The sequence below is a fragment of the Citrus clementina genome, unplaced genomic scaffold (assembly GCF_000493195.1).
Source record: "Citrus clementina cultivar Clemenules unplaced genomic scaffold, Citrus_clementina_v1.0 scaffold_2, whole genome shotgun sequence".
Taxonomy (NCBI): Eukaryota; Viridiplantae; Streptophyta; class Magnoliopsida; order Sapindales; family Rutaceae; genus Citrus; species Citrus x clementina.
In genome coordinates this window covers 30,140,387-30,159,146 of record NW_006262688.1, presented here as the reverse complement: position 1 = coordinate 30,159,146, position 18,760 = coordinate 30,140,387, and the positions used below count along the sequence as shown (strand labels likewise).

Sequence of the window (18,760 nt, the reverse complement as noted above, 5' to 3'; positions counted from 1 at the left end):
CTGAAACTTGCTTCCTTTTTCACTCCATCATCCACGGATGAATTATAATATTATTCCACTTACTGGTCTTGCACAAAGGACAACCTAATTAATGAATTTTGAAACTATTTCCTTCTGACCAAGACTCAAGCTAAGTAAACTCCATTTTCTATTAATACTGGTTCGATCATACACATGAAATTTGTCTGCTAAGTCTTTGAGTTCATCATCATCTCAGAAATCACTCCTTCTCGCTCGAGTTTAATTTATCAGGTTATATTTCACATCCTATTGAAAATCATCAGTGTACATAATTTTCGCGTCCGTGTTGTACGTTTATTTTTTTTTTTTTATTTTAGAAATAGACAGCATATGTAGATCCATGCATGCATTTCGTGAAAAATCAGACTAGGCCATGAGTTTTCAGTATGATATCTTCGATTACTTAATTTTAAATGATTATTGGTTATGAAACTAAAATTTTCTTTCTTTGGTGACTCTAGCTCCTTGGATCTTAAATCTTCTTTCTATGTACATTAGATTAATTATCAACTGTTTTATTAATGCATCATCACGAGTACACACTTATAAGCTCAGTAATCAATGCAAATCACATACTGCCTGCATATATATTGTGTCATGATGATTTTGGTATTGCTTTTTTTTTTAAATAAAAAATTACCTGCTGAAAGAGAGAGAAAGAATGACAGGTATTTATGCAAAAATGGAAGCAAGCGATGTCTATTCAACTTCCGGTTCCCAAATACACAGTGATTATACAATCGGAACGGCAAAAACAGAAAGTGATAATTCAACACAATCCTTCCAAATTAGAGAGTCGAATGACATCGAGAACGGTTACAACCCTACTCGACCAAAGTGGCCTTCACTTCATCTACTTTCTAGTGAGTTCTCTTTTTCAACCCTCTCTTACCTACAAGCATATATGCCCACCTGGATCTTTCCCTTTATCTTCTGTAAGTTAAGAATTATAGTGGAATATGATTTTCACTTTTTCTTGATCTCACTTGCCAAGCGAGGTTTGTTAACACCAAAGAAGAATCGACATGTGCAAAACCGTGCATGCCCAAGTCGAAACTTCAATGCAATAACATCATTATGTAATTATAAAAGGGATCAGCCTAGTACCGAACTTGGATTTTGGTTAAATAGGAGCTACAATAACTAAACACAAACTTGATGTCGAGGGGTCATAATAATACACAGTGATTATACAACCAAAAATTAAATTTCACTAGGTCCCTTTTCTTCTCTTAATTTTTTGGACGTGGGTCCATGGCTCCACAAGCCACAAGAACACAACAAAAGTCCGCACCTGCTAGAGACAGCACACAATATCAGTTAGGCCCTCTGGGTTGTAACAAAACTAACAATCAAAGAAGATAAAGTTACTAGGATAAAGATGTAGGTCTCATTATGAAATACAATTTACCACGCATTTTAGATGACTCCAAGAACAAATCTAGGGGTGCGTTTGGGAGTGAGGTTGGATAGATATAGTTTAAACACTACAGCATTAAAGTGTTTGGTAAATACTAGCTGTTGTAGCTTGAAAGTTAAGTTGATATGATTTTTTACTTGTATAATAGAAAATTTATTATATCTTTAATAATTTTATCAAAATTATTATTTATAATTTACATTTACTATATATTATTAATTTTTGTTTCATAGTTATAATTTTTTTTTCTACAACAACTGTATCTTAAAATGTACAATATCTCAATCTCAAACGCACCCTAAAATCACGTGGACAAAGGGGTATAGTAAACAGTATTGTATTGCATGACAGCAGATTATTATATCAATACAATGATATAACAATGATATCAAAAGCCACTCACGAGGTGGAGGTGGGCTCCTAGTCCACTGATATCCGTACACCCAAATTTAAGGGTGAGTACCATCCTCTCCGCCTCCTCCAACTTATATAATAATTAGGTAAAAGTGAATTTCTCTCCCACTAATTTATTAAGATGATAAATATATTCCTCTAATATAAACTAATGAGAGTAAAATTCTAAACCACTTATAAATCCTTATTGATGATCCATATTTACAGAGCACCTTGCTACTCAAAATGGTGAGTCTAAAAACAAAATCGTGGGGGCTTTTCATTAGGTTGTAAAGCAAGTTCTTCTACACACATTGACGCGTAACGCAAGTCTTATTACCGTGATATACATTTCCTTTGCAGTCTGGTATACGTAAGTTGTAACGAAAAAATTAATGAGTTATTTTGGTGCTAAATCTCCTTGTGACTGTTGTCTCCAGGAAAAATAAATAAATAAAACCAGTCTAATTATTCTACATAGAATTACTGATAAGAAATAAAGGATGCCATATATACTAGAGGCTGTATTTCTGTATTGTTAAACCCAATCGTCATTTACTAATATGATTAAAATTTGAGCAGGAGAAAATAGAAACATATACCTGAACATATGCGTGCCTCTTCAAAAGGCTGCATTAAAAGGTAACTGGCCAACTGCCAAACATCTTTTAGGAAATGAGGATCCCCGATCAATTCTTTGTGCCGGCATTGCAAAGGGATATGAAACTCTCCTTCACTTAGCAGCAGGAGCTAGACAAACTGGTTTCGTTGAGGAGTTATTGAAATTGATGGAACCCGAAGACCTGACGCTGCAAGACAGAAATGGGAACACTGCCTTTTGTTTTGCTGTGGCAGCAGGGTCTATACACATTGCTAAAATTATGTTGAAAAAGAATGAACGTTTGCTGACAATGCGAGGTGGGGAAAATATGACACCACTGTATATGGCTGCTGTATTAGCACAAAGAGACATGGCGTTATATTTATACGACGATGCTAAAGCTAAAGAAAATTTGACGCCTGAGGACCAAAATGCCCTGTTTTTTACCTGCATCAGTACTGATTTGCATGGTAAGTAAATATTTTTTATTCCATTGTAATGCTTGAAATATGGATACGGTATTCATTTTGAGATGAAATTCGTGCAAAATAACATTGGAGGCAACGTCCGAATTTTTATTTATTTATTTATTATTACTATTATTATTATTATTTTCTTCCCCATGAAGCGGTATCTTCAATTGCCGTGCTTAAAAGTTTGGCTGAATTTCTCAGATCTGGCATTGAAACTGCTAGAAGATCATTCAGGTCTAGCTGTGGCTCGCGATGGGAATTACGAGACAGCCTTGCATGTTTTGGCCCGAAAGCCTTCAGCTTTTGCCAGCAGAAATCAAGGACTTTTGACGAGGCTTATGCACTCAGGTTAATTAAATTTCTCTAATTTTGTTTTTGCTTAACTACAAAGCTGTTATATTCAACTTATCTTTAAACATATATAGCAACATCCAAAGACTTAACACTCCGAGACCATGGAGAGAATAGAGAGAAGAGTCTCATTGGATTGGCATTTTATAAAGTACCAACATTACTGTAGCGGAAAATTCTTAGATGCACCTAAAGCATTGTTCATTTTTGGTTCACTCTTTGCTATGTGTACCCTTCAATCAATTATGATAATATGCATCATTTAAGTAATAAATAGCGAGTGAATAAAGAACAATACTTCAAAATCTCCAAAGATTTTCTCTATCAGACATAAATAAGCACAGCATTAATTGTTAAAATTGTAAATGTGTGAGCTATATGTAATAGAGCACGTCTATGGTCCCCTATTTGTGTTGGTTCATGCAAACCGAGTCACTTCGCTTGCTTATAGAGTTAATGAATCTTTTGTGCCAGGATTAATATTGAAGTTCACCAACAATTACAATTCGGACTTGATGACTACAACTCAAGCTCTTCAACTAGTCAAATCTCTCTGGGAAGCAATATTAAAACGTGACGACTCGGAGATTACAGACCTCATCAGAAAGCCTTCACACTTATTGTTCGATGCAGCCGAACTAGGAAATTTCGAATTCTTAGCTGAGCTCATTTGCTCATCCCCTGATTTGGTTCATGAATTGGATGACAATAACCGAAGCATATTTCACATTGCAGTTTTGCATCGTCATGCCAATATATTCAATCTGATCTACGAAATAGGTTTCACCAAAGAATTGATGGCCACTTTCAAGGATCATGATCAGAATAACATGTTGCATCTAGCTGCCAAATCTCCACATCCAAGTCGAGTCAGCATTGTTTCAGGTGCAGCTCTGCAAATGCATCGAGAATTACTATGGTTTAAGGTACAAATTTTACATTAATTAGCTAATTATTTTCAAGTCCACTACTTTCATGATTACACTACACTTTGGTCCCTCTTAGAAATTATTTTCACATTTTACCATTAAGGTCTCTAATTAAATCTTAGTATCTCATTTCATATAGTGTTAAAACAGTATCAGAAAAGACACCCTGTTGAAGGATAAATTTGACATTTAATTTAACAAAGTGAATTAATTTACAAAATATGGGACAATCTATTTATAAACGTGAAAACATCACATTTAATATATATATATATATATATTTAAAGAATATGTTTCCAAATTTGTTTCTTCACCAATGTTTTCAAAGTAATCACATTTACGGTATGTTTCTTTTGCTATGAAAATGACATTCTCTCCACGTTTGATTTCCAGCTTAATATATTATGGCATAATTTTCTCTTAAAATTAATACAGCAAGTTAATGATATTGGTAGGAGGTCGAAAAGATTGTGCAACCAACATTTCGAGAAATGAAAAATTCAGAAGGCAAAGCACCTCGAGAGTTATTCAGCATTGAGCACTCAAGCTTACTACGTAGTGGAGAATTATGGATGAAGAACACAGCCGAATCATGTATGCTTGTTGCAACACTCATTGCCACTATAATGTTTGCGGCAGCCTTCAGTGTGCCAGGCGGTAACGATAACAACAAAGGAATCCCCATTCATCTGAGGGAGACTTTGTTTCAGGTTTTTGCTATGTCGGATGTAATTGCATTGTCTGCATCTTCCATCTCAATCCTGATGTTCTTGTCAATCCTAACTTCTCGTTACGCCGAAACTGATTTTCTCAAGTCATTGCCATTGAAGTTGATGATCGGACTCTCGGCCCTCTTCATTTCTATAATAAACATGATGGTGGCTTTTAGCACAACCTTTTTCTTGGCTTATCATGATAGATTGAATTGGGTCACCACGGTCACTACTGTGCTTGCAGCTGTGCCAGTCACTTTATTTGTTCTGCTACAGTATCCTCTTCTCAACGACATTTTCTATTCAACTTATCATGCTAGGTTTTTATTTAAGCCAAGTAAGCCGATGCTTTGCTAGAGATCAATGTGGTATTGTATCATCTCCATTAATCAATCGGTAAATATTCACTTGACTATGCATGCATTTGGGGCAACTGTGCTGGGAAGAGAATATTCCCTAAAATATAGGGTGGGGAGCAGCTGCCCTAAACGCATCTTATGTACATTACTAAATTATGACATTAAAATGTCTGTTACATTAACTTTCTTCCTATATAAATTTTGAATTTGGATCCTCTTTTAATTTAATTTTTCTTAATCTTTATGGGAGATTTTGACGTACAGTAATTAAATAATTCTATAGACAAGATTAAATTTATTCTTAATTTTCCTGAATAAACATAAACACTCACTATTTTTTGCTATCTAAAAGCTAACAAACAAACGGCCATTAACTCTTTTTTTCCATTTTCTTTAATCATTCTTTTTTTTCTTTTCTTTTCTTGAGAAGCTGTTGCTGATTTGCTTCTAGATTCTCGTAGCTACAGGTTAAAAGAATTCAACATTATCAAAAAAAAAAAAAGAAGGAAAAAATTGGGCAAGATTAGAGATTTTTTAATATTATTATTCTATGGTTTTCCTTATCCTCTTCTTTAGTTTATGCCTTTTTGTTTTTTTCGTTCCCACTTCCCAGTCAGAACAATTACAAGGATTGCACTTACAAGGTAACAACGTGCCTAGTTAAATGCCATGGACTCTTGATCAACAATCTCACCAAACAAGTTTTCGGGAGTCGCAAACAAGTTGGGCCGCCCAAGTAAATGATGAGGCCATTAGTCACTGGCCTCATCGGAAGCTTTCATTTGCACGGATGAAAAATAAATAAAAATTACCCTCCGTTTCCTTATCTTATGACTGGTGTTTAGTATTTAATAAGCCAAATTTAACGAGATGATTTTATTCTAACAGAATTGAAAACTATTGACGAATTGTATTATATTTACTATCAGATAATAGTGATATTCTCTTTACGAAGTTGTATTGATGAAATAATAAAAAAAAGGGGAAAGTCAAATATATAGCCTATATATATATCGTAGGCGTTCGTGAACCTGCTGGCTCCGAACAATGTGATTGCATTTCCTTGAGGCAAGCATACTGCGCATGAGGTGTCAATCAATTCCCACCCTCCCCACTTTTTTATCTTTTACTTTCTTTTTTTTAACATATTATCTCTATATATATAGATGAAAAGTAAGTTTTGTATGTATGCAGAATTGTAGTCACTCAACTCTTTCATTTGATAATATATTTTATTGCTTTAATTAATTCAGACATAATTATAACTTTTTATTGGGATCACCGAAAATTCGTGGAAATTTCTAATTATATAATTAATAGACACCCTGTCAATTTTTTTGAAGTAATGTAAATGAATGGCCGAACTTGGGATTTAATTAAATACTGAAAGTTGAAATTTAATGTATGGTTTCGTAAGAAGAAATATGGAGGGATTCGCCGAGGAAAATTCATCAACTACTAATTAAACCAATCGAACCAATATTAATAGTTTGAACTTCTCAGCAAATGAAAGTACATTGATTTATTGATTACTGTACATTGATATAATTCCATATCAACAGCATATTCGAATAACAATAATGGATAGGGTTTACTTTCAAATTGAAAATATTTAGTAACAAGGAAAATCATGCATGCCAAAATCAACCTGAAGGTGAAGGTTTGTTATTTTCTTTGAAACACATCCTGAGGAGACGGGCGCTCGATGTTATGTATTTTTGCTGATGAGCTCCAATCCTTACCTGATCTTCCTGAAGAAACATCTTTCTCACGATTGTAAAACATGTCTTTAGAATTTGTTGTTGAAGAATTTCCTACAACGGTACTACTGGAATTGGTACTGGTTGTAGTAGTATTTTTATCTTTTCCACGAAATAGAACATTCTGAGCATTAGTTGGTTTTTCTTCCGGGGCTTGACGGGCTTGAGCAGAAGGATTTGATGATGATGATGATGATGGTGTCCCCTTTGAGAACAAATTTCTAGTAGACATCTCCTCTCTCCAGGAACCTTTTTTTTTTGGCTTCTCTATAATATTATTGTTAGTAGAATTTTGAATATACCGATCCGCATGATCAGCTCTGCTCTTTATATATAGGAGAAAAACCAATAAGTTAATTTCCGATAGCGTCATCACTGGTTGATTCTAGATATTACGAATCCATGGAATCATTTACTTGTAACTCTTAGTTATTAGGTTTAAAAGATTAATTATGTATCAGTTGAATCCATCAATCTCAGGGTAAGCTGGCTGTCTGCTAATAATTTAATTTCGTACGTCTGCCACACCATGCATGATGTCATTTCCTTTCCCTCAACTTGAGGGCCTCAAGGATAAGAGTTGCACTGCCTCGGACTCTTTCGTTTATCATTAGTTAATAAAAATTATTAAATAGAATAAGTATTTGGTTTTGATTTTTCAAACTTTTGACTGTCTAATGTGTTCTCACTACTGCAATAGCGAAATTTTATTAGATTTGACAAAATATTTATTAGATGACAATCTCACCTGGTTGGCCAATAATGTAATTTTCTAAACTATCTATGAGCACTATAATTAAGGTCTGGTTTAGTATTGAGAACTGTAACTTTTAAGTTATAACTGTTGTGAAAAAAAAGATATAATTATTAAATAAAAGTTATTAATGTGTAGTAAACATAACTTTCAACTAATAATTTTGACAAAAATAATAAATATATTATAAGTTTTTCATCATAAAAATGGTCGATTAAATCAACTTAACTTCTAAGCTACAACAAATAGTATTAACCAAACCAAACACATTATTGCTATAACTTTTAAAGTATGATTGCCCAAACCTCAATATCAAATGGGGCCTAAACATTTAAGTTAGTTGTTTCATATCTATAAGCTTAAACAATTCTTGATTAATTTAACCTGAATAATAAGCCCTACGTCATGATGATATACATAAATAAAAAAGACGGTTAACAAACAGCTATAGCTAGCATCAACATCTAATTATATTGCAGCAACATACATACAGACGGCGAAGACTGAATTTTTTTTTTTTTTTTTGGTTCCTCCAGGCTGATCGTTGGATACGGTCAAAAAACATATAATGTGAATCCTAGAATCTTGTCTCACTCTCACAGGTAGGTCGCGATCGCCAGTCACAAAGCTCAGCAAGAAAACTTTCGCTGACTCATTGCCGTGCAAAATCTTTATCATATATTTTGGTTTGTTATGGGTTTTTCCTACTCGTTTGAATTAATGGAGTACATGGTTTGTCGTATTTCATTTGTCCATGACTAAAAATGTTTCTAGATGTCAACTCGTTCTTACCATGAAAGGTAGGAAGCAAGTAAGTAACGTCATGATAGTGTAATACTTTTAATCATATTTAATATGAGCATCTCAAGGCTTGCTATAATTAATCTCAAATGTTGTTTATTAATCTGAAGAGATGCTCTCGATATAGTAATCAATTGCTAAATCTTGAGAAACTATTCTCATTATTTGGAACTCTTTAGAAGTTGAGAAGTAATTATTCTTCCCCTATCGTCCAATTCTTGGAATTTGACTAAAGGCCAGTTTGATAATACTATAACTTTTGAAATAATTATTGTTAATTGTACTGTAAAAATAATTAGTTAAACTTTTAGTAAATTTTATTTTTAAAAGTATTGTGAGTTTTAAAAACAGTCGTATATATTTAGTAAATCTTTTTATTAAACTACTATAAAAATGTAAATGACAGAGTTGAACATAATGTTGAAAAATTTTTATTTACACATTCATAAATATGTATATAAAATATTTTTAAATGTGAATATATAGTAATTGATAGCTAAAATAAATATTTTTATTATTAATTTTATTTTTTATTTTGTTATCTCAATATAATTGATAACAATAATAATAATCTTAATGATTTTATTTCTTAATTAATAAGGATAATTTTAGATTTTTATAATATATATGAGAATATATATGGAATTGTATTAAGTATAAACGATTCTCAAATTTAGATTTTAAAAAGCTACTCCTTCATTACTTTTCAAAATTTACTGTTGGATATGGTGATTTTACCAAAAATAATTTCTAAAAAAATTACCAAACACGAAAATTAATTTTTAACTTTTCAAAATAACTTTTAAACCTCCCAAAAAAAAATCCTAAACAGTCCTAAGGCATCGATAGTCAATAACGCCAATAACAATTGATCGTTCAAATTTTCTTAATCACAAACTTTTGTTTTTAATTTCAAAATTAATGTAAATCCTTAGAATAAAATGACATGTACACACACACACACACGGTATAATGTTATATAGATGTCATGATAGTGACTAATTGACTTGACGACCAAAACTGAAATAATAGCAAGCCACAGACCATTTGATAATGCCAAGATGACAAGACATTGCAAATTAAGCCCATATTGGACTCGGCTACTCCGTTTACGATTCAATTAACTCTATTAAAATTTTTGTCCTTTTTTGCATCCAGGTAAGAGCTACATTAATTAATTTGTTAAAAGGTTTATTTAACTCTTCAATGGTTCTATACAATTTAACATCAAATATGAAATAAAGGATTAAAAATTTGTTAGGGACCAAAATAGTGAAAAATAATTTTGAGAGTGACAAATTGTCATTATAGATCTACTTGCAGCAAGTTGATATTGGAAGAGAGCATGCGGTTAGGTTGGCACAAATTTCAGTATATTTCATCAATCGTGAAAGGTCAATAGTATGTAGAAGGCTTAAGGCTTCTGCTAACACTAGTTTTGGCAACAAGTCGGAAGCAGCTCGATCATCCAAACAGGACACATTTACAGTCCCGAATCCCTTTCCCATCTTCATTTTTGAGACCTCAATTATTTGCATCAAATTCCAACCCAATTCCGACATCCCGAATGGGAATAAAAATTCGATCAAGCATCCATGAAGAAAAGAATTGAATTCCATTTAAAAGACTAAAGAGAAAGCAAAAGTTGAAAAAGAGAGGCTTCAATAAGTGGATTCTTAATTAAAGTGGAGTACGTGGAGTAAACACCTTCATTGGCTCTTGGCAAATCCATGGTAAGAGAAAAGGAACCCAGGCCGGCCATTTGGTTTTCGAAGAACTTGGAAACTTGCGAGAGCTACTTTCCACCTTTGCTTCCAATTAGACGTGTGTCCGCTGTTCGTTTTAGCGTTATTAGTTTTTGTTTAATTAAATTAAATTAAATTAAAGAAAATAGAGTACGGGGTTTAGTATTCAATTAATATCCATCATCCAATCCCTCTAATTTACCCATTAATTCTAATGTCCCTGGCTGGTCAATACACAATTCTTACATATAAAAAAATAAAAAATAAAAAAGGTGCTGGCATGAGCCTTCATGGAGTCATCATAGTTCATATGCTTGCGTCATCATCAATTACATCATCGTTATTTTAACTCAACCACACGCATCATCGCACTAGTGTTTGGGATAAGGAACATGTAAACTAAGCATAAAGGACAATTACTGATTTGTCAAAAAAAGCTTCATGATAGTGTGAACTTTTCTTGATATTAGCTGTATGATTCGAGCCGATAAATTACACTATTGCTTTCTTAACATATATATGCATGGCCTTTCTTTTTATATGCCTAGCACCATTTGTGGTCTTATACAAAATCATGATTGCTAATACCATCGCCAAAGGCAAGAAAATAGCCGTGCTGAGCATTGATGGCGGCGGCGTTAGGGGCATCATTCCTGGCACTATTTTGGCCTTTCTTGAATCCCAGCTTCAGGTACCTGACCAAACCTTGATTCATTAGCGTTCCATTAATAAATTAATGTGAAATGCTTAAACCCTACTCGGTGTAGTTTACTATATACGAACCACACAGAAAATTGTTAACGATTTGTTTATATGTAATTTTCTGCAAGGATCTGGACGGACCCAAGGCGAGAATTGCAGATTATTTCGATATAGTTTCAGGAACAAGCACAGGTGGGCTAATAGCCACCATGCTTACAGCCCCCGACAAGGACCGCAGACCTATTTTTGCTGCAAAGGATATCAACAAATTTTATTTTAAGCACTGTCCTGAAATTTTCCCTCAAGATAGGTAATTAAAAAATCCTAATTAATTGTCTTCTTTTAGCTTAAATTTTGTATAAGATTCAAATGATGTTCTTGTTATAATTAATGTGCTGATGGGTAGTTGAGCGTTTCGAGAACCGAATTAGAAAGGATTTCTCTGATGAAAATAAATTTTCGGTCTGAAATTAATGATGGATCAGCTGTAAAAATTTTCCAAGATCAGTTACAAGCCCTTTGCGTAAGTGGGTACGACCAATGTACGATGGGAAGTACATGCGGACTCTTACGAACAGGATACTAGGAGAAATTACCATCAAAGATACCCTAACAAATTTGATCATTCCAACTTTTGACGTCAAGCGGCTTCAGCCAGTGATCTTCTCAACCAATGATGTATGTTATTCATTCACTAGCTTGATAAAATTGATGTGCATGGGTTTATATGTGTATGCCTGCAACAAATTAATTAAAAGGGCCGGAACATTGACTTTGAGGGTTTGATTTATTGTACAGGGAAAAATACATGCTTTGAAGAATGCCCGGCTGGCTGATATATGCATTGGCACCTCTGCAGCTCCCACCTACTTACCAGCGCACTGCTTTGTGACAAAAGATCCAATTACCGGCGACACATGTTGTTTTGATCTCATTGATGGTGGTGTTGCGGCAAATGACCCTGTAAGTAACTTCATATTTTGAAACTGGGGTGCCATATTGTGGCATTGACAATGAAGTTATAGTAGAATTTGTAATAAATGAGTGAAAGATAATGAATGTGTAGACACTAGTGGCCATAAGCCGCATTTTGCTTGAGGTTTTGAAGCATAATGCTGAGTCCGATGACATAAAACCAATAGACAGCAGGCAGATGCTAGTTCTGTCACTAGGCACTGGCGCGGCCAAGGAACCAACGAATTACTATTCTGCACGCAAAACCTCCGAATGGGGCATGCTAAGATGGGCATTTTACCGAGGCAGAATGCCAATGTTGGATGTTTTTCTTGATGCAAGCTCCGATATGGTTGACTTCCATGTCTCTGCATTCTTTCAATCCTCCTATTGCAAAGCCAATTACCTTCGGATTCAGGTACCACCGAGAAAGAACCACATTATAATTAATTGAATCAACTCAACTGTTTCTGCATTTCTTTATTTTCTTTTTCTTTTTCTAATTGAATGCTTAAATAGATGAAAGTTAATTAGTTTCTTGTGATACCTGGTGACTGACTTTCACAGGATGACACATTGACCAGTGATTCTGCAAAATTTGATAACTCCACCGAGGAGAATATGCAAAATCTTGAAGAAATAGGATTGAAACTATTAAAGAAGCCAGTGTCGAGGGTTGACTTGGACACTGGCAGATTTCGAAAAAGTGAGGGAGAGGGCAACAATGATAAAGCTCTTGTCCGCTTTGCTAAACAACTGTCTGGCCAACGCAAGCTCGATCAGAGGCGCCCTTAGTCCATTGAAAGTTGCAATTATCACTAAACGGGCTGTAATTACAGTATTAGTACATCATCGCTAGTAATAATCTTCTATAATTCATCTTGTATTAGTCAATATTAATCAATATCAAGTAGAAGAGTACTGATATTTAAACAAAATAATGTAATAGGAAGAAGACATAATTATCCGTGACATCATTTGGTGTTACAAAAATTGATAAAGTAATAAATAGTACTAATTATAATTTATTACACAGTATTCGCTCATCTCATGGTTTCTTCTTCGTTAATTGGGCATTATCTTCTAAGTGTAGGTTGTTCTTTTCCTTTAAAATAAAAATAAAAATAAAAAATATTAAATTTCAGTCGAAATTTTATTTTAAATTTCATTTCACACACTTTGAAGATTAGGTTAGATCAATGCAGCGAGTTGATAAATAATAACACTTGTTGGTGGTATAGAGAAGCAAATGATATTGTGAATTTGTGATTATTAGGTTGGCACCTGCATATTCACGAATTGTCAGCATCGATGACAACATCATCATTTTCAATCAACCATGCACCATCAGTTTGTTTGATTTACCTAAATCTCCTCTCTAATCTTGTGATTGGTTTTAAATGATAGTTAATTATTAAGTTTTATTATTTTATATTTAAATAGTGAATTTTATTGGTGAAACATTAATTGATATACAAACTAAGCATCCTAATTGAGTAAGTTTAATAGGGTTGGCATTTTAACACAGACCCGGATAATTCGGGCCGGATTTAACCCCCACCGGACTGCGGATGTAATCTTTTAATCACAGACATATCCGGGTCCAGTTCTAGATTTGGGTGAACCCATAAATCGAAAACTCGGGCCCGGATGTATTTATTTTTATATTAGTTTTTTTTAAAATATAAATACAAACAATTTAAAAGAAAATAGCCTTTGCCCTAGTTTCAGTTTTACAGCCGCGCCGCCAAAGCCAAAAGCCAAATATTTCCTCCTCAAATCACCGTGAACTGTGCTGTGTTCCTCATCCTCACCGCCAAAGGCCGAATCAAATCGCCGATAGTTATCACCAAAGACGGCGGTACAGTCGAGAAAAAGAAGAAGAAGAAGAAGAAGAAAAAGGCGAAGAAGACCAATCCTGAAGCATGTCCATCTCGATATCGATATCTCCAGCAAGGCCACGCCCAAGCAGTTTCATCAACGATGTTTTCGAGAAGCTGGCCCAAGAACGTGATTTCATTCATTTTAGGTTCTGATTATTGGAAGGGTATTGGATTGTGATTTGATGGGAGTATGAACAAGGCAATTGCAGAACAAGTAAAGGCTATAAATGGGATTTTGAAAAAAAAAAACGTGTAGACTAAGTGAAAGAGAGTAGATGACTTTCTCCTCTTCTTTTCCTTTTTTCTTTTTTCTTATTTATTTAAAATTCGTGGTCTTTCTTTAATCTTAATTTAGTTGACTTAAACCTCTTAAGCTTCTATATATTTCTAATTTGCTATAACGTATATACCTCAATATCAAGAAGCTTTTAATTTGAATCAAAACTCAAAATGATCGCTAGAACCATTGCCAAAGGCAAGAAAATAACCGTGCTAAGCATTGATGGAGGCGGTGTTAAAGGCATCATTCCTGGCACCATTTTAGCCTTTCTTGAATCCAGGCTTCAGGTACCTTGCCCAACGTAATTAGCTTCTTTTCTCCTTCATTAACGTTCAATAAATATATTGCTAGAGAAATCTATTGTGGGATTTGTATGATATTTAGTTTTAGTTACTCGGTCGTACCATCTCAACACACAACTTTTTTTTTTGTATATTTTTATACAGATTGGAGTTGATATTCACAAAAAATTTTCTCATATATTACTATATACATCGTAATATTTCAATGATTCCATTCGAAACGTTAACATCAATGATGCTTATCGACCTCATTAGAAAGTGTGACCTTAGTCATTCATTATCAACATACTTATATATTAATAAATATATATTTTGGTTTTATGTAATTTGTGCAAGGATTTGGATGGACCCAATGCGAGAACAGCAGACTATTTTGATATAGTAGCAGGAACAAGCACAGGTGGGCTAATAGGCACCATGCTTACAGCTCCCAACAAGGACGGCAGACCTATGTATGCTGCTAAGGATATCAACAACTTCTATTTTGAGCACTGTCCTAAAATTTTCCCTCAATTATCAAGGTAATAATTGAGACTCCAGTTAAGTTCTTGCTAAAAATGCAACGATGGTGGCCCATTGAGAATTTAAGAACCGACTGATTAACAAAGTTTCTCTCCGAATCAGGGGCGGAAACTTTCCAAGATCAATTATAAGCTCTTTGAGTAAGTGGGTACGGCCAATGTATGATGGGAAGTACATACGGAGTCTTACAAAGGAGATACTAGAAGACATTACTATCAAAGACACCCTAACAAATTTGATCATTCCAACTTTTGACATCAAGCGACTTCAGCCAGTGATCTTCTCAAGCAACGATGTAATTAAATAAACACGTTATTCAACTGTAAATTAATTAACTTAGCTGCAGAGAAGTCGCATGCAGTCATTATCTCGATAAAATTAACCTATTGTACAGGCCCTACAGGTGAAAAAAGGTGCATTGAAGAATGCTCGGCTAGCTGATATATGCGTTGGCACCTCTGCAGCTCCCACCTACTTGCCAGCTCACCATTTTGTGACAAAAGATTCAACAACCGGCGACACCTGCAGTTTTGATCTCATTGATGGCGGTGTTGCGGCAAATAACCCGGTAATTAATTAATTAAATTCACACTCTATTACCACTATTTGATAGACGAGGAATTAATTAAACATATACAATATATAAAGTAGTAACAAATTAATCTGAGTGCGTTTAAATTAATGTGTAGACTCTGGTGGCCATAAGCCACATCTTGAATGAGATTTTGAAGCACAACGCTGAGTTTGATGACATAAAACCAATAGACAGCAGACAGATGCTGGTTCTGTCACTAGGCACTGGAGAGGCCAAAAGAGCAATGTACTATTGTGCACGCAATGCCTCCAAATGGGGCAGGCTTAAATGGGCATATAACGGAGGCAGAGCACCAATGTTGGACGTGTTCCTTGATGCAAGCTCTGATATGGTTGACTTCCATGTCTCGGCATTCTTTCAATCCTCCAATTGCAAGGCCAATTACCTTCGAATTCAGGTACCAGTGCCACCAAGAAATTATAGAACCACACATTAATTAATTAATTAATTGATCAATTCTTAATTAGATCAACATTAATTAATTTATTGCCCTGGTACATGGTGACTCATTTGCACAGGATGATACGTTGAGTATTGATGCTGCAAAAGTCGATAATTCAACGGAGGAGAATATGAAAAGACTTGAAGAAATAGGAATGAAGCTGTTAAAGGAGGCAGTGTCTAGGGTTGACTTGGACACTGGCAGGTTTCGGAAAAGTGACGGAGAGGGCAACAATGAAGAAGCTCTTGTCCGCTTTGCCAAACAACTATCTGACCGACGTAAGCTCCACATTCTTGGGGAATAGCAGCAATCCTAAATATCCTATTTTATGATAAATTATATCCATACGTTTAAATTTTAGATGGGTTATGATGTAGTATCACAATCAATCCTAATCTATGAGGTTTTTTCAGTCACTTTTCTTTTGCATTTGTGACCAAATCATAAAAGTCAAATTTGTAATTTTCGGAATTAAAATAACGTCAAATTTGTAATTTTATAGGATTAAAAGAAAATAAAAAATGTGGATTTTCGAAAAGGAATCCTGGAATGACGATTTTATGGGTTTCCTTTCAATTAGATTATTGCAATTTATTGAATCTATGGAGATTGCCTACCGGCTACCGCCACAATTGGCATTGGCTTTGGCTGGAGAGTGATTCAACGGCGGCGCTTGTTTGCCTTCATAATTCATCTTTCCAATCTCTGTGGTATTTTTGCATGAAAAACCTGTGCAGGCATCCCCGAATTCAACTCGAAAGCTCAGGGGATATTAAAATAGCGTACATCATGTTATAAACTGAACACTCAAGCAAGTACAATTAGTTGAATGAATTACACACTTCATTCATAATGAGGTTGCCTTTATGTAGGCAGTACAATAACAACCTTAGCAAAAATAGTTGGAACTAATGAGCCATTATCTTGGAGATATTCCAGCTACTTTTCACTACTGTCACTAGATCCTAAAGACCAAGTAAACAATAACATTGCTAACAAACTCTCTTAAGACTAAGTCGACATAAGTTCTTTATTGACATAAAGGAGTTTCTAACAATCCCTCCGTTTAAGCTGATGTTGTAAACATTCAGTTTAAAGAAAAATTATGCAGAACACTCTCTCAAGTTCAATCCTCTAGTTTGCAAACTCTAAGTAACTTTCTCAACTTCAAAAAAATAGCCAACTTGAGGGGTTTAGTAGACAAGATCAATTTCTTGATTATTTGTGAGATCCCTTAAGAAATGATACTTGACATCTATATGCTTGCTTCAAACATGTAGAACTGGATTTTTGGAGAGTTTTATTGTTGAATTGCTGTCGCAGTAAATTGCAGTGGCTTCCTCTTGCTTGAAATGTGATTCTTCAAGAATTGTTTTCTTTTTTTCTTTTTCAAGCCAAGTAGCTTGACAAGCACAGGCTGTTGTAGCAACAAATTCGGCTTCGGTGGTTGATAACATGACAATTGGTTGCTTCTTTGATGACCATGAAACAGCTGCTGAACCCATCATAAACACATATCCAGGTGTGCTTCATCCATCATCAAGTCTCCTGCATAATCACAATTTGTGAAGCCATGCAAATCTGATTTTTCACTTTTTTTTTTTGGTAGAAGAGCCCAAAATGAGTAGTATCTTGCAAGTAAAGAAAGATTCTCTTGGCAACTAGAAGATGCATATCTGTTGGATTCTCCTTATACCTATTGGTAAGACCTACAACATACATTATATCAGTAGTATCTTGGTAGAAGAGCCCAAAATCAGTAGTATCTTGCAAGTAAAGAAAGATTCTCTTGGCAACTAGAAGATGCATATCTGTTGGATTCTCCATATACCTATTGGTAAGACCTACAACATACATTATATCAGTAGTATCTTGGTAGAAGAGCCCAAAATCAGTAGTATCTTGCAAGTAAAGAAAGATTCTCTTGGCAACTAGAAGATGCATATCTGTTGGATTCTCCATATACCTATTGGTAACACCTACAACACACATTATATCAGGTCTTGTTGTAGTCAAGTACATTAAAGCTTCCCACAATTTGCTGGTAAACAGTGTGGTCCACTTTCTTTCCTTCCGGATCCTTCCAGAGCTTCAAATCACACTTAGCTGGTGCAGTGGCAGAATGCAATTCTTCACCTGAAACGTATCCAAGCTCCCTTGCACATATTTCTTTTGTGAAACAAAGATTCTAGCATAAATTGTTTAACTTCTATACCCTGAAAATATTGCAGCATGCCAAGATCGGACATATCAAATTCAAGCATCACGGATTTCTTGAATTTTTCAAACATAGCTCTATCATTTCTCACATAAATTAGATCATTTACATATAACCATACAATAAGCATTTTGCCCTCATCACCTATTTTTGTGTACAGATTATGCTCGTATGTGCCTTCAAGAAATAAGCATCTATAAGATTATACCTAGTTCGGGGTGCTTCTTTTAGTCCATATATAGCCTTTTTCAGTTTATACACTTTGCAAATCGTTTTTCTGGTTATATTCACTAGTACTTCTTTTCGGATATCACCACTTTTTTCACAAGCAAAACTTATTCCTGGTCTCCTTCCAATCACATTCATGTCAGATCTTTTAATAATAATCACAAATCCTTTTTTTTTTTTTCCTAATATCACGTGTCCACTGATTTAATTCTTCCCTACTAGTGAAAACTGGTGAATAAGAAAATAATATATTAGTTAACCGTACAAAGAAAAGAAATGAACCTAAGAATATTCATTTAGTTTTATGCCTCTTC

General features: G+C 34.5%; 2 protein-coding genes and 1 pseudogene across 3 annotated transcripts; all 3 read left to right on the top strand.

The window, feature by feature from the left end:
* Nucleotides 1-703: 703 nt before the first annotated feature.
* Nucleotides 704-5,258, top strand: LOC18052014 (ankyrin repeat-containing protein NPR4). Its single transcript, XM_024190950.1, has 5 exons — nucleotides 704-884; nucleotides 2,417-2,905; nucleotides 3,110-3,256; nucleotides 3,647-4,185; nucleotides 4,644-5,258. Exons 1-5 carry the CDS (start codon nucleotides 704-706, stop codon nucleotides 5,256-5,258), a joined length of 1,971 nt encoding a protein of 656 aa, XP_024046718.1.
* Nucleotides 5,259-10,839: 5,581 nt separating this feature from the next.
* LOC18052013 lies at nucleotides 10,840-12,825 on the top strand (annotated as a pseudogene).
* Nucleotides 12,826-13,488: 663 nt separating this feature from the next.
* Nucleotides 13,489-16,411, top strand: LOC18052012 (patatin-like protein 1). Of its 2 annotated transcripts, none has more exons than XM_006448617.2 (6): nucleotides 13,489-14,426; nucleotides 14,778-14,962; nucleotides 15,066-15,258; nucleotides 15,367-15,531; nucleotides 15,653-15,955; nucleotides 16,077-16,411. In XM_006448617.2, exons 1-6 carry the CDS (start codon nucleotides 14,310-14,312, stop codon nucleotides 16,302-16,304), a joined length of 1,191 nt encoding a protein of 396 aa, XP_006448680.1. In that variant the 5' UTR covers nucleotides 13,489-14,309; the 3' UTR covers nucleotides 16,305-16,411. The 2 variants fall into 2 exon arrangements, with proteins under 2 accessions (XP_006448680.1, XP_024047578.1); XM_024191810.1 differs by having other exon boundaries at nucleotides 15,358-15,531.
* Nucleotides 16,412-18,760: the final 2,349 nt, after the last annotated feature.

Coding starts and splice junctions, on each gene's coding strand:
- LOC18052014 (XM_024190950.1), top strand. CDS start 704: ATGGAAGCAAGCGATGTCTATTCAACTTCCGGTTCCCAAATACACAGT. Junction 2,906..3,109: donor CATCAGTACTGATTTGCATG/GTAAGTAAATAT, acceptor TGAATTTCTCAG/ATCTGGCATTGAAACTGCTA. Junction 4,186..4,643: donor GAGAATTACTATGGTTTAAG/GTACAAATTTTA, acceptor TGATATTGGTAG/GAGGTCGAAAAGATTGTGCA.
- LOC18052012 (XM_024191810.1), top strand. CDS start 14,310: ATGATCGCTAGAACCATTGCCAAAGGCAAGAAAATAACCGTGCTAAGC. Junction 14,427..14,777: donor TTCTTGAATCCAGGCTTCAG/GTACCTTGCCCA, acceptor AATTTGTGCAAG/GATTTGGATGGACCCAATGC. Junction 15,532..15,652: donor GTGTTGCGGCAAATAACCCG/GTAATTAATTAA, acceptor ATTAATGTGTAG/ACTCTGGTGGCCATAAGCCA.